The sequence below is a fragment of the Coregonus clupeaformis genome, unplaced genomic scaffold (assembly GCF_020615455.1).
Source record: "Coregonus clupeaformis isolate EN_2021a unplaced genomic scaffold, ASM2061545v1 scaf0068, whole genome shotgun sequence".
Taxonomy (NCBI): domain Eukaryota; kingdom Metazoa; phylum Chordata; class Actinopteri; order Salmoniformes; family Salmonidae; genus Coregonus; species Coregonus clupeaformis.
This window is the reverse complement of record NW_025533523.1, coordinates 798,262-820,978: the sequence shown is the minus strand read 5'-3', so window position 1 is coordinate 820,978 and position 22,717 is coordinate 798,262. Positions and strand designations below refer to the sequence as shown.

The window sequence follows — 22,717 nt, the reverse complement described above, 5'->3', positions numbered from 1 at the left end:
GGGGCCGCCGAGTGTTAAAGCGCGTAGCACGTAGAAATAGTCTGTCCTCGGTTGCAACACTCACTACCGAGTTCCAAACTGCGTCAGTACAATAACTGTTTGTCGAGAGCTTCATTAAATAAGTTTCCTTGGCCTAGCAACCGCACACAAGCCTGATATCACCATGCGCAATGCCAAGCGTCGGCTGGAGTGATGTATCACGCGTCATCATCTGGCAGTCCGATGGACGAATCTGGGTTTGGCGGATGCCAGGAGAACGCTACCTGCCCCAATGCAGACTGCCAACTGTAAAGTTAGGTGGAGGAGGAATAATGGTCTGGGGCTGTTTTTCATCGTTCGGGCTAGGCGCCTTAGTTCCAGTGAAGGGAAATCTTAACACTACAGCATACAATGACATTCTTTTTGATTCTGTGTGTCCAACTTTGTGGCAACAGTTTGGGGAAGGCCCTTTCCTGTTTCAGCATGACAATGCCCCCGTGCACAAAGCGAGGTCCATACAGAAATGGGTTGTTGAGATCGGTGTGGAAGAACTTGACTGGCCTGCACAAAGCCCTGACCTCAACCCCATCGAACACCTTTGGGATTAATAGGAACGCCGACAGCAAGCCAGGCCTAATAGCCCTACATCAGTGCCTGACCTCTATAATGCTTGTGGCTGAATGGAATGAAGTCCCCACAACAATGTTCCAACATCTATTGGAAAGCCTTCCCAGAAGAGTGGAGGCTGTTTAGCAGCAAAGGGGAGGACCAGCTCCATATTAATGCACATGATTTTGGAATGAGATGTTTGACGAGCAGGTGTCCACATACTTTTAGTCATGTAGTGTATATATTAATGGAATTTAATTGCATAGGTCTTTTAATGACAAAAACGTGGTTGGTATGCTAGCAAATGCTAATACACCATTTTATGGATTGGCTTTGTATACAGTCATAGCAATTGAACTTTGTTGGTAATATGGAAGTGTTTTCTTGTTCTTTGGGTTTGTACTACTCTGGATTCCTTCTATTGAAATAAGTGGCATAATGTTTAACTGTAAATACTGTGTCTGAGTGACTGTGCAGATGAGGACATTTTTATAATGCTTATATTTTTGTATCTGAATATTTAAGAAATCCTAATTAATAATTTCCCTCATTAAGTTATGTTCAGTTATCAATAATGATTATAAAAATGTCAAATATTTTGGCCGTTCTTGTCTATAAAACAATAAAGGAATAACACTTGCCTTGGAATGTTTTTTTAAATTAAAATAGAGCAAATTATCAGATTATTGAAGTAGTTGTTAAGGCAATATTAGTTTTTTCAACAACAAAAATGTACAAGACAACACAGAAGGGGGAAAAAAAGGCAATTTTGTTAAGGCCACACAAGCGCACATGCAGAGACATGCAGGGTACGGAATGACCCTGGGCAGAAACTGCAGCAGTCAGGTGGAGCCAGGGAAGGATCAATAACTTAGGCAAATGAATAAAAAGGAGGAAGTTGCAGTAGAGGAGTCCATCAATCCCTGTCTGGGCGGCAGCCTCCTGGGAGTCCCCATCACACCGATTCCTCTGAGTCGTATTTAAAGTCCTGCAGGATGTCACTCAGGGCCTCCTTATTCTTTATGATGCTGCAGGAGGGGAGACGGATGGAGGCATTAGAGCAGGGCTCTCCAACCCTGTTCCAGGAGAGCTACCGTCCTGTAGGTTCACTCCAACCCTAATCTAGCACACCTGATTCTAATAACTAGCTGGTTGATAAGCTGAACCAGGTTTGGAGCAAAAACCCGAACTGGGGTTGGACGAAAACCTATAGGAGGGTAGCTCTCCAGGAACAGGGTTGGAGACCCCTGCATTAGAGGATGCTGCTGCTCTTTAATGACTTGTTACTTTTATTTCGTATTATTTTATATTGTATTTTAGTGCGATTTTTTTTGGTATTCTTTCTTAAAACTGCATTGTTGGTTAAGGGCTTGTAAGAAAGCATTTCACTGTAAGGTCTACACCTGTTGTATTCGGCACATGTGACAAATACAATTTGATTTTATTGAGTGCATTCCCTGTGAGTAGTCTGTATGCAAACAGCAGTTAGACCTAATAAGAAATGACATCAGTGATTGGACATGGCAGTTGAGCAGCTTAACGAGACACTGAGCCGCTCCTGTAGCTTCAACAGTCAGCTGTTTTGGAGTCAGCACATTGAGGGAATGAGTGGGGAGACAAAGCCCTGAAAGGAGGAGTGAAATCTGCTCTTACTCCTGCTTGACCTCCTGGATCTTCTCCTGACAGCCCTCGTCTTCTGGGTGATCCTGAGCCTTCTGCTTTGCCAGCTGCAGCTTAGCCGTCTGTGGACAATGAGACGTGTAAACCATTTATCAGACGTGGAGCAATCAAAATTTAACACCAGCCTGGGCCAAACTAGAGACCAATCCTCAAAACGGGTGTTAGTTTTTGAGATACCCCTACCCATTTTTTTTTCTTTTAGATATCCCTACCCGACATAGAACAAAATACAACCATGTTCTTTCACATTTCTTATGTCTTTAATTTATGAATTGGATGGTTGTGTAAAAATATTTTTCTGACAAAGTGATTAATTTGATAGATATTGTGACACACTCCCTAAACTTAAAAAGTGCAGAATAATGCCTGGCTGGAGGGGGGGAGGCACATACAGTGGGGAGAACAAGTATTTGATACACTGCCGATTTTGCAGGTTTTCCTACTTACAAAGCATGTAGAGGTCTGTAATTTTTATCATAGGTACACTTCAACTGTGAGAGACGGAATCTAAAACAAAAATCCAGAAAATCACATTGTATGATTTTTAAGTAATTAATTTGCATTTTATTGCATGACATAAGTATTTGATACATCAGAAAAGCATAACTTAATATTTGGTACAGACCTTCTCCAGATCCTTCAGGTTTCAGGGCTGTCGCTGGGCAATAAGGACTTTCAGCTCCCTCCAAAGATTTTCTATTGGGTTCAGGTCTGGAGATTGGCTAGGCCACTCCAGGACCTTGAGATGCCTCTTACGGAGCCACTCCTTAGTTGCCCTGGCTGTGTGTTTCGGGTTGTTGTCATGCTGGAAGACCCAGCCACGACCCATCTTCAATGCTCTTACTGAGGGAAGGAGGTTGTTGGCCAAGATCTCGCGATACATGGCCCCATCCATCCTCCCCTCAATACGGTGCAGTCGTCCTGTCCCCTTTGCAGAAAAGCATCCCCAAAGAATGATGTTCCCACCTCCATGCTTCACGGTTGGGATGGTGTTCTTGGGGTTGTACTCATCCTTCTTCTTCCTCCAAACACAGCGAGTGGAGTTTAGACCAAAAAGCTCTATTTTTGTCTCATCAGACCACATGACCTTCTCCCATTCCTCCTCTGGATCATCCAGATGGTCATTGGCAAACTTCAGACGGGCCTGGACATGCGCTGGCTTGAGCAGGGGGACTTTGCGTGCGCTGCAGGATTTTAATCCATGACGGCGTAGTGTGTTACTAATGGTTTTCTTTGAGACTGTGGTCCCAGCTCTCTTCAGGTCATTGACCAGGTCCTGCCGTGTAGTTATGGGCTGATCCCTCACCTTCCTCATGATCATTGATGCCCCACGAGGTGAGATCTTGCATGGAGCCCCAGACCGAGGGTGATTGACCGTCATCTTGAACTTCTTCCATTTTCTAATAATTGCGCCAACTGTTGTTGCCTTCTCACCAAGCTGCTTGCCTATTGTCCTGTAGCCCATCCCAGCCTTGTGCAGGTCTACAATTTTATCCCTGATGTCTTTACACAGCTCTCTGGTCTTGGCCATTGTGGAGAGGTTGGAGTCTGTTTGATTGAGTGTGTGGACAGGTGTCTTTTATACAGGTAACGAGTTCAAACAGGTGCAGTTAATACAGGTAATGAGTGGAGAACAGGAGGGCTTCTTAAAGAAAAACTAACAGGTCTGTGAGAGCCGGAATTCTTACTGGTTGGTAGGTGATCAAATACTTATGTCATGCAATAAAATGCAAATGAATTACTTAAAAATCATACAATGTGATTTTCTGGATTTTTGTTTTAGATTCCGTCTTTCACAGTTGAAGTGTAACTATGATAAAAATTACAGGCCTCTACATGCTTTGTAAGTAGGAAAACCTGCAAAATCGGCAGTGTATCAAATACTTGTTCTCCCCACTGTAAGCTCATGTAACCCAATATTGCAAGCTCTGATATTGCTAAGATTTGGAATACAAGTAGTCTGTTGTCTGTCCTTCATACACAAACCAACAGCATAAGGATATCATAACGCATCTTGGAAATATAGACCTGTAAACACAGAGATACAATAGGCGGAAATATATACTATGAATATTTATGATGAATGTAAGCTTACCTTTTTGGTAGCTGATTAATAGGACAGCTTTCCAAATCAAATTTGCTCTTATTCAGTGCTGTATGGGATCTGCCTGACAAAAACACAGTTACAAGTGTTATGATGTTGTGGTTATTGTAATCAAAATCGGCTCCAAAAAAGACAAGTGGGCTCAGAAATAGAAAACTGTCTTTTTTTTTTGTGTCAAAATTTTCTCTGTGGATTTTAATTGTTCAGCACCGACTCTTACGGTTACGTTAGGGGAACCCCTAGATTTGACTCCAAATCCAATATGACGTCCAAAATCCAATATGGCTGCCACATTACCATTAAATGGTGGTTAAATCACCTGTATATAGAGAGGTTTTAAATTAGACATCTTTCAGATTTGTGTACTGTTCTTATGACCTGACTCAATACTATTTTTGTGTAATTCAACTTCGTTGGGAATCCAATATGCCTGCCATAATTACACTCAAACACCTTTGTCTGGATATTTTTTTTTAAAGGCTGCAGACTGCTTGGCATGGCAACACCAAATATTCAAATTTACAAGCCTTTGAGGATCAATGAGACAACTGGGAGAATCCAACCCTGGACTCTGACACCCTTTCCCTAGCTCTACAACTTGCCCCTCCAGGATTGGGCTCTTAAGTCACCTCCTTATCATTTAGAAGTGAGCTTTGATTCATGGATAATCCAATACGGCTGCCTGAATCCAACATGACCTTCTGCTGGCTCACTGCAGTCGTGATGCACATTGGGATGTACCGGTGCACTCTGATGCTGTTCAGGTTGAGCTGACTCATGCATTGGTCTGGGAAACTTTGCAGTAATCCCAACATCCGTTTAAGGATATATGCCATCTATGGCAAACAAGAGGCCCCTTAGGATAGTCAAATTTAAACAAAGATGCTGTATGTCATCGTTTACGGTGGCTGGGGATTGACTGTGATATAGTGGCCTTTGTGCACTTTGCTTGACATTTACATTTAAGTCATTTAGCAGACACTCTTATCCAGAGCGACTTACAGTTAGTGAGTGCATACATCTTTTTTTCTTCCCATACTGGCCCCCTGTGGGAATCAAACCCACAACCCTGGTGTTGCAAACGCCATGCTCTACCGACTGAGCTACACGGGACCAGCTCCACCGCCTCTGCAATCCCTCTACAGTCCAGGGATCATCTTGAAATGTATATGTGTGTGGAGCTGTGCTACGTCCCTCATAATGCTTCTTAGTCATAGTCTAAGACCTACACTCCAAGTAACCTCTAATTAACCTGAGGTCACCTCACTGGGTCGGTCACTCTCCTCATCTCCTGCTGGACCTGCCTCAGACCATAATCACAGCCAACTACCCACAGTTAATATCAGCCAAATTATCATCCTAACCGACTTCCAAATGAATATGTAGGACGGACCTGCAAGACTTTTTGCCACATTCAACATAAAAAAACTCTAAAGGCAGGTCTGTTTGTGACAGTCCTTTCACAGACTCTCCTTTACAATCAGACAACTAATCATTCAACTACTGGAGTATCCCCTGCATCATTCAGGGCCCGTTTTCCCAAAAGCATCTTAAGGCTAAGTTCATCATTAGAACCTTTGTAGGCACATCGTAAAATCTCCGAGTTGTTTCCCAAAACCATCGTCAGTCCCCTGTAGCTCAGTTGGTAGAGCATGGCGCTTGCAACGCCTGGGTTGTGGGTTCGTTTCCCACGGGGGGCCAGTATGAAAAATGTATGCACTCACTAACTGTAATTCGCTCTGGATAAGAGCGTCTGCTAAATGACTAAAATGTAAAGTTGCACTGAAAACGCTTGTTATTTACCGACTGACGCAGACCACTCGTAGACCAGCTAAGTGCGTTGTTAATGGATTTTTTGCCGTTCCGCGTCACTTTATACACAGAAGATATCTCTGCTAAACATATAATCAAGCTGTTTATCAGTCTCTCTCTGACCGCCGATAACTTGGGAACGAAGTTGACTACAAATACAAAGTTGCCTATAGAGTACCACAGTATTAGTCATAATACCAATAAAACCTAGCGGTTAAACAGGGAAATGGTTCCAATCGTTTTTCCACCATTCATTTTTCCCATAGGGGATTTTAGAAACACTTAAAATAAGGGCTGTGTTTCGTGTAGCCTTACCCTGGAGTGACGTTTTGATATCAGTGTAAATCTCTCCTGGACAAGGAGACTTTTATAAAAAAAATCACAAAAGTAGTGCACTGGGCCTTTACTAGTCCTGTATTAGCTGACCGATATTGCCGTCTGTAGTGCGGGCAACATTTTTATCCATGGGACGTTCAATGACCACAATTGGACGTTTCATGATGGTCAAGGGGACGTCGCATGATGGTCCCAAGGGAACGTTCTCTGGGGGACCTTTGTCTAGTTCCCTGTAAGTTTCCAGGATGTCACTGAGGACCTTTTTAGGATGTTCTCAGGACTTCAACTTTACTAGTCATTAGGACGTTGCGTGATGGTCCCAAGGGAACGTCCCTGCAAACAACGAGTCATAAGGACGTCCCCGGAACATCACGAAATGGTCACCTAAAGTGGTTAGTACATTGTGTCATGGTCCCCTGGAGGTTTTGTTTAGTTCCCAAGGAACCTTGGACCCAAAAAATCTAATTCTGATGTCTGAGCCCACATGTTTTCCTTAGAGCAGATTACAATAGCCACATCAAAAAACATGTGTAACTGTATGTATTCTTGTCAGGCAGGACCATACCGCACTGAATGAGCTCAAATTTCACTAATCAGCTACCAAAAAGTAAAGCTTACATTCATCAGAATTATTAATAGTTGACATTTCCGCCTATTGTATCTTTGTGTTTACAGTTCTATATTTCCAACATGCATTAAGATTGTGTATGTAGGACAGACAAGTGCCTACTTGTATTCTACATTTGAGCAATATCAGCGCTTGCAATATTGGGTTACATGAGCTTATGTGGCCCATCCCCCCTCCAGCCAGGCATTATTCTGCACTGTTTGAGTTTAGGGGGTGTGTCACAATATCTATCAAATTAACCACTTTTACAGTAAAATACAACAATCCATTTCATAAATGGGAGACATTCAAGATGTGGGGTAGGAGCATCTCAAAAATGCGGGGGCCTTGCCACTAGCCTAGATCCAGAAGAAGGAAAGTCGATGCCAGACATCTGACGTGATGAAAATTAAGTGTGGAAAATGGAAGCCATTATTTAAATCTTGTTAAATTCCCGTTTACTGACAGATTCTGAGCTTCACATTACAATTGTGCATTACAAAGCGTGATCATTAAAATATTTCTCTACTATTTGTGTCAATTGTTGCATGATTGCTTCTCTCTATTGATAACAATAATGAATTTACCTTGTCATGTTCAATTGCTGAACAATGAACACTGATGAAGCAGGAAATACAGGATGTGTTACGTTCTCAGGGGAGAAATCTGACCCCTTGTGGCTGACTGATGGAAGTCTGATGATGAACCTTGGAGGTGATGCACTATTACAGAAGCCTCAAAACGGGTCCTGGAGAGCTACTGGGTGTGCAGGTATTTGTTCCAGCCCTTTAGTAACACACTGGATTCTGCTAATCATGTCCCAGAGTGTGAAGATCATGATTTTAATTAGTTGAATCAGGTGTGATATTGATGGTCTAGAATAAAAGCAGGCACATCCAGTAGATCCCCAGAACTGGAGTTGCAGAACTGCACTGTACTGTAAATATATGCATGCTCAACTGAAAACTCTTCTAAGCTATTTAAAACTCAATGCTTGATATCCATATGTAATCCCTAAGCGCCAACATCAGTCAACTGAGCACTGTTACAGAGGCTGCACATCGATTCAGTCCAACTAAACCTGGTGTAAAAAATATGCTACACAATTAATTTTGCTCATATTTACACCGATACAATCTTTCAATTTGTGAGGAGTGAGCAAGTGCACACTGGGGGGGGGTTAGGGGTTTATAGCCTGGTCCCAGATCCGTTTGTGTGCTTGCCAACTCCATTGCTCATAGTTAAGCCATGTTTGGCATGACAATGAGTGACAAGAAGGTGGCAGGATGGCACAAACAGACTGGCACTCAGGCTATACTAACACACCTGACCGGAAAAACAATATTTAATTTCAGAATTTGTTAAAATGTGGTTATGGGGTTGGTTAAGGTAAGGGTCAGTTCAATTTTGATTAGTCGTTTTACAGGTCAGGAGTTTCCTTAAAGTCTGTCCCAGCTCAAAGAGGTAGGTAAGAGAGTGTTTACCAGCTCAAGCTTCTGCTTTTCTTTACTCTGCAGCTTGTCAATGTGTTCGGAGAGATCTGGACGGTTGAAGTCTTGGTGCAGCTGCTCCTTGATCTCTAGCACCTCCTTTGAGAGGCCACAGAAAGCCTGCGTTATCTCATGCACCAGCTGCCTGTAGTGGTCGAAGTCATAGTGGGGCCCGGTCCTCAAGTATGCTTCATGGCCTCTGGAGAGAAATAAACATAATATTAGACCACCTTCACCTACTTTAAATGAACAGAAAGGCAGGAAGTGCATCTATGCACCAACTGAAAATAATGCAGGCCTACTTACTCATCGAAAAGCCTGTACGCTTCTACCCTTTCAGCTTGAACGGCGTAAAATCGATGGACCAATGCTTGAAAGTCTGTGGGTACCTAGGAGGATGAAAAGAATGGGAAGACAAAAAAAATTGACCTGTGAGTTGTGAACAACATTAGCAAAAAATTGCTAGCTAGAGTAATAGTTTTTTTATTTGCTAGGTAACAGTAAATTGTCTGATAGTTAACTAGCTAATTTTGAAATATTTTGGGGAGCTGGTGTTACATTGACATGGTTACAACATGTTTTGGAGAACCCGGCAACATCTTTTTAGCTAGCTATATTTACTACCTAGCTAACTAACTTTCTTTATCAATCAAATTAGCTAAAGATATTGTTATAACTAGTTACCTCCACAGCAGCGGGCCTACTTGGCATTATAGCTAGCTTCTTGTCCGGTGTCGCCTATGTTATGTCTCAGTGTGTGTCGCTCAGTTAACCCACACGAGGCAAGCTAATGTTAGCCAGCTAACTAGCTTTCATATACAAACTGCATGTTGTTGCCTCAAATAAATGTATTGCAATAAACATAAATTTACCATGGCAATGGTGTTGAAAATGTCGCTGTACAGTTTGGTTAATAAGCGAGGTGTAAAACAGTAGCACGGATCGTTTTGGCGTTGTTCATCATGATTCAACTATTGTGAAGTACCTATGCTTCCTGTTTACGTGCAACCTTTCATTCTATCCGATGGTACAACTAGAAACCGAAAGGTTACTAGAACATTTACCATAAAAGTAACGTTAATAGTGGTCCATCTTTATTGTAGATAAAGCTAAACGAGTACATATTGCATTTTTATTCAACAAACAATATTGTATTTGCTGAACAAGTAACACAGGCTACGAAGTAATCCATATCGTCATCCTAGGATTTGTTTCAAGCCGGACATAAACGTTGTTGTAAACGCGGTTCACTTGAAAGTAAAATGGCGTCAAGAAGACAGTCATTGGTTCCTAAAAGTCAGAAACTTACCCTTGGAGATTCAAAAAGGTAGCTGAACATGTTCTTCATCAATGTAGACAGCTAATATAATTGTATGTTTACAAAATATGAATCTAAATTGATGCAATTTAACTGATGTAATTTTATGTGATGGTGTGATCAGCTGCTAGCTGTGTTGTTGACACGTTACAAGAAAATCTGTACAAACACGGATACGTAGCTATGTGTTGTCATTATTTTGTGGGTCTCACCATCAACTTTTATCAGCAGCCTTTATCCTTAGGTTACATGTGTAAGTTTTGTATGTTGTTATTTTCAGTTCCAAAGCTGTGAGTGAAAACGGCAAGAGCAACAACAGTGGAACTGGAAACGCCAACAAAGGCAACAGCAGTGGGAATGGAAATAAAACAAAATGTAGCTATGTTCGAAAGAACAATTTAAATTACACTTAAAACCTTGTTTTACAATTGTCAATGGTTGCAATGTTACAAATAACATTATCCTATTTTCAGCTGGTGGTACAATAGTGAAGTCTCGATATATGCAACCTGTTGAAAAGGCACCTCTCGCTAAGGTAGTGTATAGCCTCGTTATTGTTATGTAATTTTCTTGTGTTACTTTTTGATGTAATTTTTTACTTTAGTTTATTGAGTAAATATTTTCTTAACTCTATTTCTTGAATTGCATTGTTGGTAAGGTCTACACCTGTTGTATTCGGCGCATGTGACAATTAAGATTTGATTTGAGTTAATGTCAATTGCTGATCTCTTTATTCAATTAATAGTTAGATAGTTCTCTCAAAATTAATTAACTAATTGCACCCCTGTACCTTTCCACAGAACAATTCGCTCACCAATGAGTCCACCCTTGTGCCACCAAGGCCTGCCTCACCTAAACTGGGTAGTGTTAAACCACGGGTGGGCTCTCCCGCACGGCGTTCCATGGCTCCTCAGTTACTTCGCAATCCTACTCGTAAGTGCTTCCAGTGATCAGTGAGATGTTTGGCTGTACTCTACCATGGCCAACCTGTTTATTTTTCCAATGTCTTTGGCCATGTGGAGTTGGTTTACTGTAGAGAGCCCTGAGATTATATGCACACTTACTACATAACACATTTTATTCTCCAGCAATGATGTCCAGTGTCCTTGAGCCTTCACAATTAGGAAGAAGTATTCTGCAATCCACAATCTTAGATGGTCACTGTCTTCGCCCTGACTTTGATGTCTCTGCCATTAAAGGTAAACTGTCCTCTTATTCAGATCATGTTGATAACAAACCAACATTTGGGAATCAACTGTTAACATGCTATGTCTCACCTATATTACAGACAAGACAGTGTTACAAAACGCAGCAGTAGAACCTGAAAGGAACGATGACAATGAAAAGAGACTCCTAGAGATGCAGACGTTCTTGTTGGCCTACCTCACAGCCAAGGTAACTATTATATTTAGTATACTTCTTAATCAGACATGTTTTATTGGTATTTCACCCCTTAAGGTAAACCTTTTTTCCCCCTTTACCTACTCTGATGGTTCGGTTTGAATTCAGATGGAGAATAATAGCCAGAAATTGAAGGCGGAGGCGGAGGAGCATATTATAGCCGTGATGGAGGAAGAGGAGCTGCTACGGAAGGAAGTCCATGAGAAGAAGCGCCAGTACCACCTCCTGGAGAAGAACAAGCAGCTGGACGACCTGCTCCATTTACAGGTCAGAGGTAATTTCTCTCCAAATACAGCCTAAACAAACTTTTGATTTATGTAAACAAGTTGTGGAGCTGAAAAAGTTGTTATCCTGTGTGTTTTTTGTGTGTTATCATTATGGGATGGTTGTTGATATGAATTATAAAAAGATGGTCCTCTGTAGCTCAGCTGGTAGAGCACGGCACTTGTAACGCCAAGGTAGTGGGTTCGATCCCCGGGACCACCCATACACAAAAAAAATTAAATAAAAAATAAATGTATGCACGCATGACTGTAAGTCGCTTTGGATAAAAGCGTCTGCTAAATGGCATATTATTATATTATAAGATAAATTGCTTGTTGTAACATGTAAAATAATCTGATCTATGATTTGATTTTGAATAATCAGAAATTGTATATTTTCAGATCACAGCACTAACTCCTGTGGCTGATGCCGCCAAGCAGTTCACTCAAGAATACAAGTCTTTTGCCACCGCAGTTGACACCACACGACATGAGCTGCCAGTGAAGAACTTCTACATTGATGGGGACAGAATGACATTTCTGGGTTGGTATTATTCCATTCAATTTGCCACATTACTGGAAAGTGAAGAGAAAACCTTGGAGTTAAAACTGGATTTACTGCTTACGCATAGGAGTTCCCCACCCCCATGAATGTGTTTGTATACTAAAACCATGGTTCGTACCCATGCAGATAAAGCCACTGCTAGCCTGAAGGAGAGTGAGGAAGTGTTGCTGCAGTGCACACAGGGAGCTCAGCATGGCAATGAGAAATCTGCTGAGTGCCTGAGAGGGATGAAAACTGCTGCACAGGACATCAGCGAGCAGCTCTCAGGGTAAAACCATAGATTACAGAGACCTAAGACGTGACTTTTAGTTTCGAAGTCTTTTGTAACCATTATTAATTATCAGCTTGCTCTTTGACTGATGTATTTGCATGTACGCATAAGGGTAAGTGTTTTAAACTGGTCAAGATCAATCACTTGAAGACCCTTTATTATGTATTCCAAAGATATGATGAACAATTAATGAATGTGTAGTGGGTTTGTTTTGGTGACCATAGGATTTACTTCTTCACAGGGGCTTTTCAGAGTTATTGGAGCTGTCATCATTGGTCAGTCGCCAGACGGTTCAGATTCAGCAGGCCTTGGAAGAGGAGCAGCTTGGATTGACAAGAGTTCAGGAACTCTATTGCCCCAAGCAGTGAAGCAGCATAGAGAACATTGTGTAGAATGTACAGTCTATAGTTAAGCAGTAAAGGCCCAAGGGGGTGTGGTATATAGCCAATATTCCACAACTAAGGGCTGTTCTTATGTACGACGCAACGCGGAGTGCCTGTATACAGCCCTTAGCCGTGGTATATTGGCCATATACCCCAAACCCCCGAGGTGCCTTATTGATATTATAAACTGGTTACCAACGTAATTAGAGCAGTAAAAATACATGTTTTGTCATACCCGTGGTATACGGTCTGATATACCACGGCTGTTGGCCAATCAGCATTCAGGGCTCGAACGACCCAGTTTATAATTTTTATTTACATACAGTAGTGAAAGTAATTGAATTACTGACCATGGGAATTATTTTGTGAAACATTTTATTAAATTGTATACCTCAATATGTAATAGTTCTTATTTTTTATGTGGTGGTGAAAGACCTTATTCTTGGAATACATTTCTGTCATCTCTAAGAGTTACAATTGTAAACATTTGTATCCATATGATGTTGCTGCAATGATACATTGTACCACTGTTACGCCTCTATCACACTGACAGCGTCATTGCGTTTTGGTACACCAGAAGTACATTCATTTTAAATGGAACTCTGTGTTTGCCTTGCAGCGTTGCGGTGCGTTCTGTGTGGTGTATATTTTTGGATTTATCGAACGTATGCATCAAATTTGTATGTGGAGACAGCATGACAGAAATAGTAGCAGAAGGTGAATGTTGAACGTTTTGTTGCACTCATATGAGGTTGGAGTTCGAAAGGCGTGGCTGGAACAAGTTAAAAATGGCGGACAGAAACCAGGAAAGAGAGAAGAAGAATAAAGAGAGTATCTTTGACCTGTCAAAGTACATTGATAAACAAATCTGTGAAGTTTCAGGGAGGACGAGAGGCCAGTGGAGTTCTGAAGGGGTTTGACCCCCTGTTGAACCTGGTATTGGATAGCACCATCGAGTACTTACGGGATCCTGACGACCAGTTCAAGCTGACCGAGGACACGCGGCAGCTGGGCCTGGTGGTTTGTAGAGGGACGTCCGTGGTGCTCATCTGTCCTCAGGACGGCATGGAAGCCATCCCCAAACCCATTCATCCAGCAGCAGGACGGATAGTCGGCCAGCCTCGTTCTCTAGGATGACCTCACAGTAGTCCAATTCCTGGTGTGTATGTCAATTGTATTTCCTTGATTCCTTGCATCCTCTACTTGCCTCCTTCTCAAAATGCATTGGAGGAGAAGATCCGAGGAGAGGAACCTAGGATCTACTCCAATGTGCTTTGAGACGGAGGGAGGATGTGAGGATTCAATTAAATATTATTGCGGTTAGTATGAAAAAAATGTATGCACTCACTAACTGTAAGTCGCTCTGGATAAGAGCGTCTGCTAAATGACGTAAATGTAAATATCCAAATGATGCTGCCTAGCATTTTGCGCAATGACGGTGTGTAGGTGTGATCGAGGCATTACGCCTCTGAGACCGACAGCATCAATGCATCAACATTTTTTTACTGGATGTGTGTGCAACAAAAGTTGATACATTCACCTTTTGCTACTATTTGTGTCAAGTCTAAGCATACAATTTGATGTGTTTATGCACCACACAGAACGCAATGCCTCTGCAACACAATGCTGTAAGTCAAATGCAGTGTTCCATTGGAAATGAATGTACTTCTGGTGTACCAAAGCACAATGACGCTGTCGGTGTGATCATTTTACTTGCTGCGTTCACATGCTAGTCAACTTGCTGATTCGTTAAACGCGGCACGTGTATAACTACAGTTAGCAAGTTCCGACTGGTACGTGAACGCGGCAACATTTGTTGCGAACCATCAGTTCAACAGATGTGACGTAGAAGCCATCGTTGATAAACTTCAAATGCGCTTTTGTTGATTGGTTCATGCTTTTGTTGATTGGTTCATTCTGGCAAGTGAAGTGGCTGCTGTCATAGTTGACCAACGAACAACAAGAGAGCGTCCCGTCCTATGGTTCTGTCGTATGTGAGTTTTTGTTTGATTTTATAAAAATAGAAGGATTTATCCATGTTAAGAGACATTTGAAGTTGTAAATTAGCTCTAGGATTGTGGAAACATGCATTAGAAAATAATCCCAGTATTATTAGCTAGGTAGAATCCAGTCGCTGTATAGTAGGCTAACACTGGCTACCAAGCAAGCACACACAGCTTACTATACATTCAGTGAGTGCTCAGTCGACTGTCATTTTCTTCCTACTATAACTAGATATTTTGAATGGCAGCCTTGCATGTATAGCTGCTAGAAGGATGAAATAATGTCATTCCCGCTTTTAACATGTTTTTGTGAGGAACGCTAGTGTTGTGTTCATTATGCTTATTCAATGTTATGCACTGGTCACAATTTACTCTGTGACAGTATTTTGTGGCTTGATCAAAAATGGCCCTTTTGTCCCTTGAATAGTTCCCACTCCAGAAGGAGAGGACAGCCTGTGGGAAGGGAGTGGAGGCAAAACCGAGCGAGATAGTCGGCCCACGGCTGACCCCTCGCGTGTGGTAATGAAGTAGGCTAGACCTGCAGCAGGGAAGGACTCCACTCGACCTAGTGACCTGCGGCCACCGGCTGTGCTGCTGAAGACTGTGTGCTTCCTCATCGACGACATCTCTACCTCCCCCACTCTCCAGCCATGGACTGATGTTAGCCATCTCCACTGTGTTCCTTTTCTGTGATATCTCATGCAACATTTCATCAACACATTTGTTATTGTTTTGTGTATTTCTAGGTGTATGACTTTTTCTTTGACTGGCTGCGCAGTGTGAGACAGGATATCATCCAGAGGATGTCTGGTCCTGACTGTGGCCGTGCTGGAGTGGATGGTCCGATTCCCGATCTACGAGTCCTACAGGCTGAAGAAATATGAAGAACACAGTAAGTAAGCATACTATATACAGGGTCAGTTCAATTACCATATTTACAATGTGCAGGGATACTGGAGTGATGGAGGTAAATACTGTATGTATAGGGGTAAGGGGACTAGGCGTCATTATATAAGATTAACAGAGTAGCAGCAGCTCATATGTTAGTGGGTGTGTGTAGAGTCAGTATAAATGTACAGTATGTGCATGTTATGTGTGAGTGAGCAGATGATGGAGTGAATATGTGTGAGGGCCCTGTGAGTGTGCATAGAGACAAAAATAAAAAGGTCAATGAGGATACAAGGTTAACTCAGATAGCCCGTGTAGCTATTTTGTTAGCTATTTATCAGTCTTATTGCTTGTGGATAGAAGCTGTTCAAGAGCCTGTTAGTGCCAGACTTGATGCACCGGTACCGCTTGCCGTGCGAAAGCAGAGAGAATAGTCTATGGCTTGGGTGGTTGGAGTCTTTAATGATTTTCTGGACCTTCCTACCACACCGCTTGATATAGATGTCATGGATGGCAGAGAGCTCGACCCAAGTGATGTACTGGGCTGTCCATACCACCCTCTGTAGCGCCATGCGATCGAGGGTGGTGCTATTGCCATACCAGGCAGTGATGCAGCCTGTCGAAATGCTCTCAATGGTACAACCTTTTGAAGATTTGAGGGCCCATGCCAAACTTTTTCAACCTCCTGAGGGGGAAGAGGCGCTGCTGTGCCTTCTTCACGACTGCGTGTGTGTTTGGACCATTTTAATTCTTTAGTGATTTGGACACTGAGGAACTTGAAGCTCTCAACCTGCTCCACTGTGGCCCTGTGGATGGGGGCGTGTTCGCCCCCCCGTTTCCTGTAGTCCACGATCAGTTCCTTGGTCTTACTAACATTGAGGGAGAGGTTGTTGTTCTGGCACCACACTGCCAGGTCACTGACCTCCTCCCTGTAGGCTGACTCATCGTCACCGGTGATCAGGCCTACCACCGTCGTGTCGTCAGCAAACGTGATGATGGTGTTGGAGTCGTGCATGGCCACACGATCGTGGGGGAACAGGGAGTACAGGAGGGGACTAAGCACACACCCCTGTGTTGAGGGTCAGCATGGTGGAGGTGATGTTGCCTACCCACATAGATGCAAGACAACCTGGGTGGATCCTAGCTAGGTGTTTTTGGACTAGTAAAAGACTATGAATAGGTAGAGCGGCGGTAACTCACCAGCATTACGACCAGGAATACGACTTTCCCGAAGCAGATCCTTTGTTTGCACTCCCCAGGGCCACTGAACTGATTCCAGCGGCTGACCCAAAACATCGCCGGCGGAGGAGAGGCACTCGGAGCGGCCTGCTGTTTCGACTTAGGAGGTGCGCACACCACCCACCGCTTCCAAGTATACTACTCGCTAATGTTCTGTCTTTGGTTAACAAGATCAACGAACTCCGGGCAAGGATTTCTTTCCAGCGAGACATCAAGGCCTGTAACATACTTTGTTTCACGGAAACTTGGCTCTCTTGGGATATTCTGTCGAAATCGGTCCAGCCAGAGGGGTTCTCAGTTCATTGCGCAGACAGGAATAAATATCTCTCCGGGAAGCAAAGGGCGGAGGTGTGTGTTTCATGATTAACGACTCATGGTGTAATTGTAGTAACATACAGGATCTCGAGTCCTTTTGTTCACCCAACCTAGAATATCTCACAATCAAATGCAGACCGTATTATCTCCCAAGATAATTTTCTTCGGTTATAGTCACGGCCGTGTATATCCCCCCTCAAGCCGATACCACGACGGCCCTCAAAGAACTTCACTGGACTTTATGCAAACTGGAAACCACATATCCTGAGGCTGCATTTATTGTAGCCGGGGATTTTAACAAAGCAAATTTGAGGACTAGGCTGCCAAAGTTCTATCAACATATCGACTGTTGTACTCGCGCTGCCAAAATCCTCGACCATTGCTATTCGAACTTCCGGGATGGTAATACGGCCCTCCCCCATCCTCCTTTCGGCAAATCTGACCACGACTCCATTTTGCTCCTCCCTTCCTATAGGCAGAAACTCAAACAGGAAATACCAGTGCTAAGGACTATTCAACGCTGGTCTGACCAATCGGAATCCACGCTTCAAGATTGTTTTGATCACGCGGACTGGGATATGTTCTGGGTAGCTTCCGAAAATAATTTAGACGAATACACTGAAACGTTGACTGAGTTTATCAGGAAGTGTATAGGTGATGTTGTGCCCACTGTGACTATTAAAACCTACCCTAACCAGAAACCGTGGACAGATGGCAGCATTCGCGCCAATCTGAAAGCGCGAACCACCGCATTCAACCATGGCAAGGTGACTGGGAATATGGCAGAATACAAACAGTGTAGCTACTCACTCCGCAAGACAATTAAACTGGCAAAACATCAGTATAGAGACAAAGTGGAGTCGCATTTCAACGGCTCAGACACGAGACGTATGTGGCAGGGTCTACAGACAATCACAGACTACAAAAGGAAAACCAGCCACGTCGCCAACACCGCCGTCTCGCTTCCAGACAAGCTAAACACCATCTTCGCCCGCTTTGAGGATAACACAGTGCCACTGACGAGGCCCACAAGCAAGGACTGTAGCCTCTCCTTCTCCGTGGCTGACGTGATTAAGACATTTAAGCATGTTAACCCCCGCAAGGCTGACGGCCCTGTCGGTATCCCCTGCATGCGCAGACCAGCTGGCTGGTGTGTTTATGGACATATTCAATCTCTCCCTATCCCAGTCTGCTGTTCCCACATGCACAGAAAGCAAAGGTAACTGAACTAAATGACTATCGCCCTGTAGCACTCACCTCTGTCATCATGAAGTGCTTTGAGAGACTAGTCAAGGATCATATCACCTCTACCTTACCTGTCACCCTAGACTCACTTCAATTTGCTTACCGCCCCAATAGATCCACAGACGATGCAATCGCCATCACACTGCACACTGCTCTATCCCATCTGGACAAGAGGAATACCTATGAAAGAATGCTGTTCATTGACTATAGCTCAGTATTCAACACCATAGTACCCTCCAAGCTTATCATCAAGCTCGAGGTCCTGGGTTTGAACCCCGCCCTGTGCAACTGGGTACTGGACTTCCTGATGGGCCGCCCCCCAGGTGGTGAAGGTAGGAAACAACATCTCCACTTCGCTGATCCTCAACACTGGGGCCCTACAAGGGTGCGTGCTTAGCCCCCTCCTGTACTCCCTGTTCACCCATGACTGCGTGGCCAAGCACGCCTCCAACTCAATCATCAAGTTTGCAGACGACACAACTGTAGTAGGCTTGATTACCAATAATGACGAGACCGCCTACAGGGAGGAGGTGAGGGCTCTGGGAGTGTGGTGCCAGGAAAATAACCTCTCACTCAACGTCAACAAAACAAAGGAGATGATCGTGGACTTCAGGAAAAAGCAGAGGGTGCACCCCCCTATCCACATCGACGGGACCGCAGTGGAGAAGGTGGAAAGCTTAAAGTTCCTTAGCGTACACATCACAGACAAACTGAAATGGTCCACCCACGTAGACAGTGTGGTGAAGAAGATGCAACAGAGCCTCTTCAACATCAGGAGGCTGAAGAAATTTGGCTTGTCACCTAAAACCCTCACAAACTTTTACAGATGCACAATTGAGAGCATCCTGTCGGGCTGTATCACCACCTAGTACGGCAACTGCACTGCCCGCAACCGCAGGGCTCTCCAGAGGGTGGTGCGGTCTGCCGAACGCAATATTGGGGGCAAACTACCCAGCCTCCAAGACACATACAGCACCCGATGTCACAGGAAGGCCAAAAAGATCATCAAGGACATCAACCACCCGAGCCACTGCCTGTTCACCCCGCTATCATCCAGAAAGCGAGGTCAGTACAGGTGCATCAAAGCTGGGACCGAGAGAATGAAAGAAGCTGTTTATCTCAAGGCCATCAGACTGTTAAATAGCCATCACTAGCACATTAGAGGCTGCTGCTGCCTATTGAAATCATTGGCCACTTTAAGAAATGGAACACTAGTCACTTTAATAATGTTTACATATCTTGCACTACTCATCTCATATGTATATACTGCATTCTATTCTATAATATTCTACTGTATCTTAGTCCATGCCGCTCTGTCATTGCTTGTCCATATACAGTGGGGAGAAAAAGTATTTGATACACTGCCGATTTTGCAGGTTTTCCTACTTACAAAGCATGTAGAGGTCTGTAATTTTTATCATAGGTACACTTCAACTGTGAGAGACGGAATCTAAAACAAAAATCCAGAAAATCACATTGTATGATTTTTAAGTAATTAATTTGCATTTTATTGCATGACATAAGTATTTGATCACCTACCAACCAGTAAGAATTCCGGCTCTCACAGACCTGTTAGTTTTTCTTTAAGAAGCCCTCCTGTTCTCCACTCATTACCTGTATTAACTGCACCTGTTTGAACTCGTTACCTGTATAAAAGACACCTGTCCACACACTCAATCAAACAGACTCCAACCTCTCCACAATGGCCAAGACCAGAGAGCTGTGTAAGGACATCAGGGATGAAATTGTAGACCTGCACAAGGCTGGGATGGGCTACAGGACAATAGGCAAGCAGCTTGGTGAGAAGGCAACAACTGTTGGCGCAATTATTAGAAAATGGAAGAAGTTCAAGATGACGGTCAATCACCCTCGGTCTGGGGCTCCATGCAAGATCTCACCTCGTGGGGCATCAATGATCATGAGGAAGGTGAGGATCAGCCCAGAACTACACGGCAGGACCTGGTCAATGACCTGAAGAGAACTGGGACCACAGTCTCAAAGAAAACCATTAGTAACACACTACGCCGTCATGGATTAAAATCCTGCAGCGCACGCAAGGTCCCCCTGCTCAAGCCAGCGCATGTCCAGGCCTGTCTGAAGTTTGCCAATGACCATCTGGATGATCCAGAGAAGGAATGGGAGAAGGTCATGTGGTCTGATGAGACAAAAATATAGCATTTTGGTCTAAACTCCACTCGCCGTGTTTGGAGGAAGAAGAAGGATGAGTACAACCCCAAGAACACCATCCCAACCGTGAAGCATGGAGTTGGAAACATCATTCTTTGGGGATGCTTTTCTGCAAAGGGGACAGGACAACTGCACCGTATTTAGGGGAGGATGGATGGGGCCATGTATCGCGAGATCTTGGCCAACAACCTCCTTCCCTCAGTAAGAGCATTGAAGATGGGTCGTGGCTGGGTCTTCCAGAATGACAACGACCCGAAACACACAGCCAGGGCAACTAAGGAGTGGCTCCGTAAGAAGCATCTCAAGGTCCTGGAGTGGCCTAGCCAATCTCCAGACCTGAACCCAATAGAAAATCTTTGGAGGGAGCTGAAAGTCCGTATTGCCCAGCGACAGCCCCGAAACCTGAAGAATCTGGAGAAGGTCTGTATGGAGGAGTGGGCCAAAATCCCTGCTGCAGTGTGTGCAAACCTGGTCAAGACCTACAGGAAACGTATGATCTCTGTAATTGCAAACAAAGGTTTCTGTACCAAATACTAAGTTCTGCTTTTCTGATGTATCAAATACTTATGTCATGCAATAAAATGCAAATTAATTACTTAAAAATCATACAATGTGATTTTCTGGATTTTTGTTTTAGATTCCGTCTCTCACAGTTGAAGTGTACCTATGATAAAAATTACAGACCTCTACATGCTTTGTAAGTAGGAAAACCTGCAAAATCGGCAGTGTATCAAATACTTGTTCTCCCCACTGTATGTATATTTTCTTAAATTCCATTCCTTACTAGTTTTGTGTGGATTAGGTATATGTTGTGAAATTGTTAGATATTACTTGTTAGATATTACTCCACTGTCGGAGCTAGAAGCACAAGCATTTCGCTACGCCCGCTATAACATCTGCTAAACACGTGTATGTGACAAATAACATTTGATTTGATTTAGTTAATTGCAGTGTTAATTCAGATAGCTGACATACAGAGCATGACTCTTAAATAGAATTGAATCACAAGAACATGAGCTCTCGCATATTTCACAGCAAAGAAAGAGCAAGCTAGCGAGGGAGAGAGAGATGGGAGGGGCACGGTCAGGCATAGGTAAGCATGTCGGCCACCAGGCAGACAGTCAGAACCATGCATCGTTATTCAAAAGATGTAGGCTATAGCTATCACAATGCTGTATTTTGCAATTTATTGGCTTGCAATGTCTTGCGCAATTTCACTAAAGGAGAGGCTATCGATGAGTAGGCTGAGCTATTCTACACTCAACAGACCGAACACCAAACATACTAGCATGTTTCATAGCGAAGAGAAAGAGGAGCAGGTGAGGAAGAGAGAGGATCGGGGCAGAGAGACAGTCAGAACCGTGTGCATAGGCTACAGTGCATTCGGAAAGTATTCAGACCCCTTGACTTTTTCCACATTCTGTTACGTTACATCCTTATTGTAAAATTGATTACATTGTTTTTTCCCCTCAACATTCTACACACAATACCACATAATGACAAAGCAAAAACAGGCTTTTTGAATAAAAACCTGAAATATGACACTTACATAAGTGTTTACAGCCTTGAGTCTTCTTGGGTATGACGCTACAAGCTTGGTACACCTGTATTTGGGGAGTTTCTCCCATTCTTCTCTGCAGATCCTCTCAAGCTCTGTCAGGTTGGATGGGGAGCGTTGCTGTACAACTATTTTCAGGTATCTCCAGATATGTTAGATCGGGTTCAAGTCCGGGCTCTGGCTGAGCCACTCAAGGACATTCAAAGACTTGTCCGGAAGCCACTCCTGCGCTGTCTTGGCTGTGTGCTTAGGGTCGTTGTCCTGTTGGAAGGTGAACCTTCGCCACAGTCTGAGGTCCTTAGCGCTCTGGAGCAGGTTTTCATCAAGGATCTCTCTATACTTTGCTCCGTTCATCTTTGCCTCGATCCTGACTAGTCTCCGAGTCCCTGCCGCTGAAAAACATCTACACAGCATGATGTTGCCACCACCATGCTTCACCGTAGGGATGGTGCCAGGTTTCCTCC

At 43.6% G+C, this 22,717-nt stretch overlaps 2 protein-coding genes and 1 pseudogene across 4 annotated transcripts; 2 read left to right on the top strand and 1 right to left on the bottom strand.

Annotated features, from left to right (window-relative positions):
- Nucleotides 1-836: 836 nt before the first annotated feature.
- On the bottom strand, nucleotides 837-9,618 carry LOC121540349 (required for excision 1-B domain-containing protein). Of its 2 annotated transcripts, none has more exons than XM_041849160.1 (5): nucleotides 9,490-9,618; nucleotides 8,924-9,006; nucleotides 8,612-8,816; nucleotides 2,242-2,330; nucleotides 837-1,616 (listed from the first exon to the last, which is right to left on the bottom strand). In XM_041849160.1, the coding sequence occupies exons 1-5, from the start codon at nucleotides 9,490-9,492 to the stop codon at nucleotides 1,544-1,546; spliced, it is 453 nt and encodes a 150-aa protein (XP_041705094.1). In that variant the 5' UTR covers nucleotides 9,493-9,618; the 3' UTR covers nucleotides 837-1,543. The 2 variants fall into 2 exon arrangements, with proteins under 2 accessions (XP_041705094.1, XP_041705093.1); XM_041849159.1 differs by lacking the exon at nucleotides 9,490-9,618 and adding an exon at nucleotides 9,302-9,483.
- haus8 (HAUS augmin like complex subunit 8) lies at nucleotides 8,961-12,931 on the top strand. Of its 2 annotated transcripts, none has more exons than XM_041849158.1 (10): nucleotides 8,961-9,048; nucleotides 10,216-10,310; nucleotides 10,409-10,470; nucleotides 10,736-10,868; nucleotides 11,024-11,134; nucleotides 11,224-11,330; nucleotides 11,445-11,603; nucleotides 12,002-12,143; nucleotides 12,291-12,432; nucleotides 12,677-12,931. In XM_041849158.1, the coding sequence occupies exons 3-10, from the start codon at nucleotides 10,438-10,440 to the stop codon at nucleotides 12,801-12,803; spliced, it is 954 nt and encodes a 317-aa protein (XP_041705092.1). In that variant the 5' UTR covers nucleotides 8,961-9,048; nucleotides 10,216-10,310; nucleotides 10,409-10,437; the 3' UTR covers nucleotides 12,804-12,931. The 2 variants fall into 2 exon arrangements, with proteins under 2 accessions (XP_041705092.1, XP_041705091.1); XM_041849157.2 differs by lacking the exon at nucleotides 8,961-9,048 and adding an exon at nucleotides 9,725-9,944.
- Nucleotides 12,932-13,457: 526 nt separating this feature from the next.
- On the top strand, nucleotides 13,458-13,984 carry LOC121539911 (annotated as a pseudogene).
- The last annotated feature ends 8,733 nt before the right edge of the window (nucleotides 13,985-22,717 follow it).

Coding starts and splice junctions, on each gene's coding strand:
- LOC121540349 (XM_041849159.1), bottom strand. CDS start 9,328: ATGCCAAGTAGGCCCGCTGCTGTGGAG. Junction 8,817..8,923: donor GCGTACAGGCTTTTCGATGA/GTAAGTAGGCCT, acceptor ATTTCTCTCCAG/AGGCCATGAAGCATACTTGA. Junction 1,617..2,241: donor ATCCAGGAGGTCAAGCAGGA/GTAAGAGCAGAT, acceptor CCCCTCCTGCAG/CATCATAAAGAATAAGGAGG.
- haus8 (XM_041849157.2), top strand. CDS start 9,880: ATGGCGTCAAGAAGACAGTCATTGGTTCCTAAAAGTCAGAAACTTACC. Junction 10,471..10,735: donor AAAAGGCACCTCTCGCTAAG/GTAGTGTATAGC, acceptor ACCTTTCCACAG/AACAATTCGCTCACCAATGA. Junction 11,604..12,001: donor ACGACCTGCTCCATTTACAG/GTCAGAGGTAAT, acceptor GTATATTTTCAG/ATCACAGCACTAACTCCTGT.